Source organism: Cherax quadricarinatus, chromosome 50 (assembly GCF_038502225.1).
Source record: "Cherax quadricarinatus isolate ZL_2023a chromosome 50, ASM3850222v1, whole genome shotgun sequence".
NCBI lineage: Eukaryota > Metazoa > Arthropoda > Malacostraca > Decapoda > Parastacidae > Cherax > Cherax quadricarinatus.
The window spans coordinates 26,577,156-26,589,093 of record NC_091341.1 but is presented as its reverse complement, the minus strand read 5'-3'; the positions used below and the strand labels follow the sequence as shown (position 1 = coordinate 26,589,093).

Below are 11,938 nucleotides of genomic sequence, written 5' to 3'. Positions count from 1 at the left end.
GGGTGGGGGCAGGAGGAAAGAGGAGTGATTGGTGGAATGATGAAGTAAAAGGTGTGATAAAAGAGAAAAAGGTAGCTTACGAGAGGTTTTTACAAAGCAGAAGAGTTATAAGAAGAGCAGAGTATATGGAGAGTAAAAGAAAGGTATTAGTATTAAATAAAGGTTTAGTATTAAATTATTGTAAACAAATATAAAATATATATAGTAGGGTTAGGCTAAAATAAATTGTTCTAGTTATGAAAAGGTTAGGTAAGTTTTCTAAGATTATTTTGGTGCAAAATTAAAAATTTTTGCATTAACATTAATGAAAAAAATATATCTTTAAATGTATAAAAGAAAATTTTAGAAAGGACTTAATTTTAAATGAGTTCTTGCTAATTGACCAGTTTTACATATTCGGCACGACATATTTATATATATTTATATATATATTTATATATATATATATATATATATATATATATATATATATATATATATATATATATATATATATATATATATATATATATATATATATATATATATATATGTCGTGCCGAATAGGCAGAACTTGCGATCTTGGCTTAAATAGCAACGCTCATCTTGCCATATAGGACAAGCGGAAATTTGTGTATGCAATAATTTCGTCAAAATCATTCTAAACCTAACGAAAACAAAATATTTCACTGTGTTTGTTTAGTATTAAATTATTGTAAACAAATCTAAAATATATTTAGTTGGGTTAGGCTAAAATAAATTATTCTTGTTATAATAAGGTTAGGTAAGTTTTCTAAGATTCTTTTGGAGCAAAATTAAAATTTTTACATTAACATTAATGAAAAAAATATATCTTTAAACGTATAAGAGAAAATTTTAGAAAGAACTTAATTTTAAACGAGTTCTTGCTAATTGACCAGTTTTACATATTTGGCACGACACACACACACACACATGTATATATATATATAATATATATATATATATATATATATATATATATATATATATATATATATATATATACACCAAGATACTTACATGGAGAACTTATCAGGAAAGAGCTTAAAGTGGCTTGTGAGGATGAGTCCTTGACGAGGGGACCAGGAAGCAATTCTTAGTGCCTGGGTATGCTGGGTGCTGTACGGAAAGTGTACATATACGCTGCACCTATGAACGTGCAAGAAAACTTAACAACGAGTTAATGAACATGCGCAACACTTGGGTACCTTTAATGAGGAAGTGTTTCGCCACACAGTGGCTTCATCAGTCCATACATAAGAGAACGGTGAAGAACAGGAGGAGTTTGAGATAATCAGTCCCTCAGCCTTGAGTGAAGGCTGAGGGACTGATGACCTCAAATTCCTCCTGTTCTTCACCGTTCTCCTTTGTATGGACTGAGGAAGCTAATGTGTGGCGAAACGTTTCCTCATTAAAGATACCCAAGTGTTGCACATGTGTCTAATTTATCAACTAGTCGGTTCTCTGAACCATCCATCTACATACCAGTTAACGTAAAAAGTCTGGAAGGTCTTCCTGAATATAGATGAGACACGAAACAGAATATTTCGGTCCCTACTTTGGGATCATCTGCAATAAAGAATAATGAAAAAAAAAAGTATAATGGGAAGAATTTAGTAACGTAAGAATAGCAGCGTAGGGGTCTGAGCGTTCAAAGTTTTATTCTTGTTTATTTTCCAAGCAAGTGTTATCTAAGTACTTTACATATATGAATTGTTTTTGCTAAAGACCTAAGGATAAAAGTATTAAAATTTTGGCTACTTAATGCACAAAATTTACATCATGCAGCAATGGAGTTACCGAAACGATCGCAATGAATTGTCTGCAACAAGCAACATGGAGTTGGTCATGGAGAAGGTCTTGCGGAGTTGGTGCAGCTGCGGGAGGGGTTGGTTGGTGACAGCGAGGAGTCTTGTCGACCACACCAGGAGGCGGCCCTTGACGGAACACTCAGCGAAGGTGGCGAGGAAGTCTGTGTCATCACTCACCACCACCACCGTTACACTCCATGACTGTTGACGCAGCTGCTGATGCCAACAGTACGTGAAAGATAAAAACACTTTATTTTACTAATCTAAGCATTTATAGGCATCAAGATTATTTGCGATTTAGCATTTTTGTTAATTACAAACAAGTGACATTTGGACAGATATTAATTTTCGTAACCTACCGTTCGAGCGTCACTGATCATCTTAGATACAGCCTCCTGCGTCTTGTTAGTGAGGTCTGCACTATGCACTTTCACCTCCAGTATACAAACTCCCCACGGGAGTTGCAGCAGACCTGTCTGCTGAACCAGCGTATATAAAGCAAATTATAACAATATTTGTTGAACCATATGAATAGTGTCAGTAAATGTTGCATAAAATGGGTTTCTAGCGATCTACTTTTAACTAACATACAAGAGTAACATATACATCCTAAAATAGAGATAAGCCAAATTTAGCGCATATACACCCAGAGCCAAACCTCATGTTGCATATATCCTGTAATGGAAAGTGTAAATACACACCTTGAAGAGAGTAGCGGCAGAGGTGCTACCGTCTGTGAGCAGAATAATTATGCTGGAGGGATAAGAAACTGTTGCAAGCACATCACTTACAGCCATCCCAGCTACTGCTAAAGTTTGTGTGCTGTCTGCTGAAGAAAGGTTCTACTTGTCTTAATATTAATTCAGAAATATATATGTATATATGCATATATACATACATACATAAAGGAATAAATAATATTGAAATAATCCGAACCACTTAGCTGCCAACTTGCCAAATTGAGGGAAGGGGCGCTTGGCTGCGGCCAGGAACACCATCAGCAGCAGTAGCAACAGAGTTGTGGTCACCTTCATTCTTATTCGATTCTCACCGACTTGTCATTTAAGAGAGAACATGGTAAAAGCGGATTATTTACGTTATATATAATTTTTTAAGTGCGCTTACTTTGATGTACTTCGCACAATTACTACAAATATTTTTGTTTTTATTGTCGTTTAATGAAACTATGATTGATGGAAATGTCATTAGATTGTTAGGACGCAGCATTTGTTCTCAATACTAATGATTTCTTGAGTCATGTTGACGGCAGTGATGGGACTTGAGCTAGAGTTCGTCACGGCCACGCTAGCTGGAGATTCGTCTGTAAAAACTTGCATTTGTGGTCACAGTGGTGCCTGTGCTAACCTTCCTATGGTGTAGAAATATATCTAGTTGGATGAATCTTATTGTGGCTAGCTGGTCTAGTGGCTAACGCGACGGGCTGGAGTTTTGAGACTATGACCGCGGGTTCAATCCCGGCCGGGGGTATGATTTACTAATGATCAGATTACATAATGTGTCTTAGGGAAAAGTGAGGATTTTCAAAATATAAATCTTACATTCTAAATAAATATATAAGATTTAGATATCGTTGGCGATCGTTGTTTCTGTGATATTTCATTGTTAGATAAGTCACGTGAGGTGAACATTCAGTTTCTCTCTCAGTTCATCTAACACCTTCGTCCCTGGTGGCGAAGGACTCTCTATTCTAGGAACCGAAGCTTTCTTCCTCTATCATGAATGTCTCCCATTTCCCAGGCGCCGTATGACTAATTTCATGCATTCCACAAATTAAATATCTCCAAAGCTTCGTTTCTTTGTTTTTCTCTGCTATTACTGGTACAAAGATACCAGTTGTTTTGTACATCATACTGGAATTTATTCAAGTTCTTCTATATGAATAAGCCTATTAAATGTTTTGTATTCTGTAAGGACTGCTGAGGATTCCTCTCTGTCTAATGACACACAATTAACCCGCACATAGAAGAGAGGAGTTAACGACGACGTTTCGGTCCGACTTGGAGCATTTACAAAGTCACACGACGTCGTAAGCTCCTCTCTTGTATGTTCGGGTTATTTGTGTATCGTTCCAGTTACGGTATTGTGCCTTTTTTTGTTATTTGTTGCCTAATGACATTAGAATTGGTAGGCGAATCGAAATGACGCCCACGTACATTAAGCACATTCCTGTGTTTCATAATAGACCCTATTAGAACAATTATACTTTAAATTACCCTGTTTAAGAAATGTTTTCTTTCATCTATGTGTATCGTTGATGGGTACTTAAATGTCTGGATCAATGGGCGGGACACTCCTCTTCAGTGTAAACTTTGGTTGTGTCACTGTGCATTGATGTACAACGGATCGCAGAATAGATGAGGAACAGAAAGTATAAATCATATTACGGAATATGTGGTAAGATGAATTTGGCCACTTTGGCCTTAACTTTATCTATGTTTACATGCCAAAACTAAAAATGCTTCAGAGTATCGTGAAACAATATTTTTATCGATGTAAGACACTGTCTTTGCTGTAGCTAGGAGGCTACCTGGAGTCTACCTGGAGGTTATTCCGGGGATCAACGCCCTCGCGGCTCGGTCTACGACCAGGCTTCCCGGTGGATCAAGGCCTGATCAACTAGGCTGTTACTGCTGGCCGCACGTAGTCCAACGTATGAACCACAGCCCGGCTGATCCGGCACTGACTTTAGGTATCTATCCAGCTCCCTCTTGAAGGCAGCCAGGGGCCTATTGATAATTCCCCTTATGCTTGGTGGGAGGCTGTTGAACAGTCTTGGGCCCCGGACACTTATGGTGTTTTCTCTTAGTGTATCAATGGCGCCCCTACTTTTAATTGGGGGTATTTTGCATCGCCTGCCCAGACTTACTTTCGTAGGGAGGGATTTCTGTGTGCCGATTCGGGACCATTCCTTCTAGGATTTTCCAAGTGTAGATTATGATATATATATCTCTCCTGCGTTCCAACGAGTACAAGTGCTTCCAGGCGTTCCCAGTAGTTCAGGTGCTTGATACAACTTATACGTGCAGTAAAAGATCTCTGTACACTCTAGATCTGCAATTTCACCTACTTTAAACGGAGATGTTAATGTACAGCAGTGTTCCAGCCTAAAGAGAACAAGTGATTTAAAAAGGATCATCATTGGCTTGGCATTTCTCGTTCTGAACGTTCTCATTATCCATCCTATCATTTTCTTTGCACTTGTGATCGTGGCACTGTTGTGACCCTTGAAAGTGAGATAGTGGAGGTAGCAGAATTGTATCTGAGATCTGTATGTCGTGAACTGTGTGAGAATTATAAGGTATGAGAGGTAAAGTCTAATGAATGAGAGAGAGACTGGTGTGATTGTTTGATAGTGTAAATTGGATGTAATAAACAATGTTGAATAAGGTATATCCATTTACGATGGACAAAATAAGATGAAAGACATATTAAACGATGTAAAACTTGTGTAATGTTGGGTTCGCTAATCTTCTTAATGTAAAGCGAATAATACAGTTGCAAAAAATCCGTAAGCGAAAAAATAAAGTATAGCGGCTTGTTTTAGACTTTACTCTTGCCACAGACCACATTATACACAACTCTCATTACCAGTAGTGATGCCTCATAACATGTGCTAATATCATCTGTAACCTGGTGGACTAAACTATGTAAAAGTTACGAATTCTGTAAATACTGTGATATAAGGATAGTGTGCAATGTATTGTAATAAATACTAACACGTAAAATTGAAGTTTTATATTTATTTAGTGATATTTAAGCAATAGGAACCACCACAGTCAGCAGAGAGCCAGAAAATATATTAAAATAATTACTAAAACAATTCTAAAATAATTTCAACAAATCTGAAAGAAGCATGAAATACAACATTTATTTTTTTTTTTATTATCACACCGGCCGATTCCCACCAAGGCAGGGTGGCCCGAAAAAGAAAAACTTTCACCATCATTCACTCCATCACTGTCTTGCCAGAAGGGTGCTTTACACTACAGTTTTTAAACTGCAACATTAACACCCCTCCTTCAGAGTGCAGGCACTGTACTTCCCATCTCCAGGACTCAAGTCCGGCCTGCCGGTTTCCCTGAATCCCTTCATAAATGTTACTTTGCTCACACTCCAACAGCACGTCAAGTATTAAAAACCATTTGTCTCCATTCACTCCTATCAAACACGCTCACGCATGCCTGCTGGAAGTCCAAGCCCCTCGCACACAAAACCTCCTTTACCCCCTCCCTCCAACCCTTCCTAGGCCGACCCCTACCCCGCCTTCCTTCCACTACAGACTGATACACTCTTGAAGTCATTCTGTTTCGCTCCATTCTCTCTACATGTCCGAACCACCTCAACAACCCTCATACAACATATCAGTCAAAAATACTGTCGATTCATTTTAAGTCAAGAGGATAGACATAGATATTTAGTTTATAGTAATCCTAATAAGCTCATATATGTGATTAGGTGTTCTTGACTAGTAACGAACAGGTGACATGCAGGCTAAATATTAAGGCCCATGTTTGCCGAGAGGCTTTAAACCCAAGTAAATAACCTTTTTTGGTAATACTTTTTTAAATGAAGTAAAATATGGGCAAGAGATCTTTATTTAAAATACAATACATGAAGTTATATTTCTTCACCATTAATACATGAGTGGGTGTGGGTGGGTGTGAGTTGGACCTGGCTAGCTTGTGCTACCAGGTCTAATGTGCTCATTCCTTAAATGGAAGTGACCTGACTAGGTGGTCATTGTTCTAAGCTGGGGATGGCATGGACCTGCTTCGCATGGGTCAGTAGGCCTGTTGCAGTGTCCCTTCTTTTTTATGTTCTTATTAATGTAAATTTTAATCTGATTTAAATACAACTTCCAATTTTTCAATGATTTTTAGAGAGGATCTTAATCTTAAGTGTTTAAATATCTATTTATAATTCAGTTATTGACTGACATTCTTCTCTTATTTACATATTCAGACCTTTCAATTTAAAAAAAAAACATTCCCAATATACTTAGCACTTCAGGTATACCAGGTTATTAAGTAATTAAATAATTTTTTCCAGGTATACACAAATGCAGTTACATAGATTATCATACATAGAAGCATATGTGTAGAGAATCTAGGATAACCCAAAAATGTCAGAAAGTGACTTAGTGACAGGTACTAGAACATAATTTTAAAAATAATATCCAGAGTATAAGATGGTATTTTCTCTTCTGGATCAAATACAGCTACAAAAACGTGTTTTACACTTGACTGGATCGTGTAAATCATATATTCAGTAAACTTCTTTGGAAAATTGCCTTTCATAGCATATTAAAATGTAAACGCAAGAACATACAGTCGTTCAAGATTTTTAAATAAGCGTTTTTTGTTTGATTAATACATTTTAGAGGACTGATGTAAATTTGTCACATGACCACGGTGTAAACTGAGGAAACGAAGATTCTCATATGCCATGGGGAACTGACAACTGGCGAGTGGATTTCTCAACTCATCGTGGATTGAAGATGCTTTGCGCTTTCGTTGTTTTGTGTTGACATTTCCCTCCTGTTGCCAGCGTCTTACCCATCGACATACGGTAGTGACGCTTGTCTTTGTCTCTTGCGCTATGATACGTACTGGTACGCCTTCCACCCACAACCACACCAACTTCACGCGATCAGCCAGAGTAGTGGGCCGGAGCCTTTGACGCCGCCCCATTATCCTGTTTGGAAATGAAAAATCTTCGATATACTAGAGTCTGTAAAGGCATAGCGGTGGACCATGAAGGTATCCTGAATTATATTAGCTATATTTATGTCGCATTCACTGTACAGTAAATGCATTAAATTTGCGAGAGCTTTTTATCATTTTTACCATTTTTACGAGAATATGTTATCTTGAAAGTTTCTAAAGTCAGCAGAGTAAATCCGTATACAGCTGTTTTTATTTGGCATAAGCGACAAGTCGTTCATTAGCCTTTAGTTAATGCCACTAGAGTTGCGTCAGCTGTTGATGGACAATTTCTGCATTTTTAGGATTTTGTACCTCGTGGCTTCTATAAACCACAGTAACTGGAGTGTTACTACGTTACCAAATCTATGGTACCAAGAATTTCTTATTCAGGTGCTAGATTCTAAGCGCTGTTTGATTCTTAAGACGTTTGACAAAACACAACATAATAAGGAGAGTTGTGATGAATGGTTTGAAAAACCGACAAGTTGAAGATTGAGACACTTATGCAGCATATGGGAATCTTTATTCAGGAAACGTTTCGCCACACAGTGGCTTCATCAGTCCAATACAAAGAGGAAGGCGTAAGGAGAGGAGGAGAATGAGGTAATCAGTCCCTCAACCTGGAGTCGATGTGTCGATGGACTGAACACATCGACTCCAGGTTGAGGGACTGATTACCTCATTCTCCTCCTCTCCTTACGCCTTCCTCTTTGTATTGGACTGATGAAGCCACTGTGTGGCGAAACGTTTCCTGAATAAAGATTCCCATATGCTGCATAAGTGTCTCAATCTTCATAATAAGGAGAGAAAAGAATGTTATTATTTGTCCAGTACAATGAAATCTATTGTAATTCAGTGCTTACTTAGAAGAGATTAACGAGAAATAACTATATTCAAAACAACCTTAAAAAATATTAACACCTGAGTAGTAAAAATTATTATTGACATGTTTTAAACCTTTACCCTCATTACATACAATTAAAAAGCGCTATAATGCTCATTTGTTTAAATCTCGTTTATTATATGTTTCCCGTAGAACATAAAAAGAATAGTGACAGGCTGCATCAGTTTAAAATAATGTTTATAAACCTGCATGCTACATATATATACATGACAGTAAACCAAGAATTTTTGAGCAATGTTGACTGAAGTCGCTTTTGGGGCTCCCTCCAGGATTAAGGGATAAGAGACATATGCTTCATTAGTTTCATAGTATATGTAAAATTTATGTAGTAAATAACATTCTTAAATATGAGAAAGAAATTCATCGGTTTGCTTTTACAACTGACTGTCGGATATCTTGTTAACGAATATATTATGATTATATTGATTTCTAGGGATCGGGTTGATAAATGGGGTTTAAAGCTTGTCGACTACACGAGGGTCATTAATGCTGCGTATTATCTGTTCACCAACAGTCTAGAAGACATTAGTCCCTAAAGTAGAAGGAAGTAAACCTTCAATAGATATTCATTGAGTTATATATACATTTCATGGTGAATATATCCTGAAAACATAAAAACTGAAAGCAAGTACAGGTATATCATTAAGGCGATATTTTCTTTGTCAGGTGAAATGAAAAGAAATATTTTGACACCTGCTTTGTGAAGCTATGTCATTTTGATATTTGACACTACAATAAATGGATTTTTTTTGCCACTGACAAGCTCCTCTACGATAGAGCAAATATTCCGACGCTAAATGTCTACTGGAAAATGGGAAGCCCAAAAAATCATAAAAAAACATTCCACCATCTTGACGTTCCTCCACATACGTACATAGCGACACATACATTCATATGCCTGGAAAATAAGTTACGAGTACATGAAACCGAAGCTTTGTAGAAGGAAGTGGAAGATAACTTACCGATGTGACGACGATTGTCACCGATTAACAAGAGAGATGAGCTGACTCCTCACACGACCACTGGTGAAGTGAGTCACGTCGAGCAGAACACCGCTATTTATCCGCCAACCCTGCTAGTATGGATTGCTTGTCAATGGCAGGGATAATTTTTATACGGACAATGATTTGTTGTTCACACACCTTAGATATCATTATAAATTTGACATATCTAATGAACAGCGCTGAATGAGTCGTCAAATGAATGAGTTAAATCCATTAGCTTCAAGGGTTTACTAAAGTTATACCTTCTTATTTTTTAATTACTGAAAACGTATTGTATTTAATCAGGTTGAAGGAAAAAAGTATTGAGATAATATGCATATAGCTTTTGTTACTCTTATGTGAGACATAGTTCTGACAAAGAATAGCCGCCCAGTGACTCGTATCCTACGTGTATTATAAGGATTATGGAAAATGCTGAATATAAAACTAAATACTGAGTGTTCATAGACATTCATTTTTAATTTTTTTTCCTCCAGTCATGCATTCCTTCAAGACCAAAGACGAGGAGAGAGAGAGAGAGAGAGAGAGAGAGAGAGAGAGAGATCGTAGCCGCCGACCAGGAGTATACCTGGAGAGGGTTTTGGCCCGGTCGGTCGAACATTCCCAGCAATGAAAACCAGAGAGGGATTTTAAAATATGTAGCTATAAAAAATTTACATATAATATGTTTATTAGTATTGAGCATAATCCTCGAGGATTTTATTAAACACATTATTCTATACAAATTTGTATAATACATTTATACTTTGGGTTTATGAGAAGAAACTACATGTCACCATTGCACTTGTTAGAAATTATATAGATGATTTTCCCACCCACACACTGGGGAGAACTCTTGACACACGACAAATGATATTTTGAAGACTTGTGGGATTTTAGGAACACTGGGGTAGCAGACAATGTCCCTCCTTCAATGCCCTCCGTTTCAGCTCCCCAACTAACTCTGGAACCCTGGATTAGGAATATGTGGTTCCTGTATATTTTTGATAAAAATTTACGGCAGTAAAACTGGCTATTACGTGGGCTGTGTAATTATAAAGAATTTGAGTGGACTTGGCGGTTTTTAGTATTTTCTTGATCTACTGTTTTTCAATTAAGTACATTATTTACACGAGTGAAGAACATATTTCGTTACGAAGTTATTACCATGGTGATATATCCTAACGCCTTCCACAAGAAAAGCAATTAGAAAACTAGCCAGCATCTTGCTAACTTACTTGTTTGCTGTTCATAATACACAATGGGGGTCAATATGTCATCTCATTTATCTACCGCGTCCCGTTTTCCAACAAAACATTTTTATTCTGTTGTTTTATTTATCTGGACCCTTCCAGGTGAATTATACTTTATTCTTACAACAAAGTAAGCTAGAAAAAAAGAAATGTTATCAAGGAAATCATAAGGAAGAGAAAATGCATTTACAGTACTGCACTGTAGTTACTGATACCGTAAGTTTACGTCATTTATTTATAAGATAAATCATCTGTGTCAGTACCTACATTAATATTGCCTTACATGATATAAAACACTGTTAATGTTATATGTATTACTAACACTAGGCATCAGAAATGAAAAGATAATGTGAAGAAGAAACTCATATTTATTTATGACTATTGCATCTTTACGTTTGTTACATTTCTCTCCACTGCGAATCGAACATTTACGATCTGTAGTAATAATAAATTATTATTATTATTAACTGAGAATTATTACGGAGGTGAGGTCGGGCCACGACGTTACGTATCATTAGCTACGATATCATAATTTGAGGGTATTCAGATATTCACTTGTTATGGGGCGATAATTTCTAAACCCAAGACGATCAGGCTGAGGGTAAGTCCACCAAGCAAGACTACGAACATGCCCTGAAATACACAAAGTTAGATATGGGAAAGATATAGAATCAATGTATTAATTCATTTAGATATGTATCAAGTTTCTTTATATATATATATATATAAGTTTCATTAAAGATTACTTTTGTGTAATGATATTTTACCCAGAGGTTGCGGAAGCCGAGGTAAGTGTTGACAGTCATCTTGGTTGGTGGAAATGCACAAGATGTGGCGTTGGGCATGTTTGCTTGCGCCCAGTAGTCGTACAGTCCACTCTGAGTTACTGCCTTTATATTACATGGAAAATACAATACTTTGTATAAGCCTTCCTCAGATTAACAGCAATGCATCAGAGCATTGACGTAAAAAACATCAAAGAGATGGGGAGAAGAGGTAAGGGGTGACGTACTGTGTATCCATCTAACAATAATGTAGGTGTTACAACAAAAAACGAATTTGCAGATGGAAATTGAAATTTAGGATCAAAATATTTATGAAGTATGTCGACTTGATGTAAAACAAATCTATTTTAAAATTATAGGTAAACTGTTAATGACACTGCCAGTGGAAAAATGATTCTGCTTTCTTTTGCTTTTGGCCACTAAGGAGATTCCATAAAATCTAAACTCTGTCAGTGAAAAGATAAGTGTACTAGTAT

General features: G+C 36.8%; 1 protein-coding gene across 1 annotated transcript in view; it reads right to left on the bottom strand.

Annotated features, from left to right (window-relative positions):
* LOC138854135 (probable glutamate receptor) overlaps positions 1–7,522 on the bottom strand; it is a 13,307-nt gene extending 5,785 nt beyond the window's left edge. Inside the window, exons 1-5 of the mRNA XM_070095361.1 lie at positions 7,291–7,522; positions 2,513–2,640; positions 2,171–2,287; positions 1,807–2,024; positions 1,021–1,143 (exon numbers count right to left, since the gene is read on the bottom strand). Coding sequence (XP_069951462.1) covers positions 1,021–1,143; positions 1,807–2,024; positions 2,171–2,287; positions 2,513–2,640; positions 7,291–7,522 — 818 coding nt within the window. The remainder of the gene's footprint in view (positions 1–1,020; positions 1,144–1,806; positions 2,025–2,170; positions 2,288–2,512; positions 2,641–7,290) is intronic.
* Between the last annotated feature and the right edge of the window lie 4,416 nt (positions 7,523–11,938).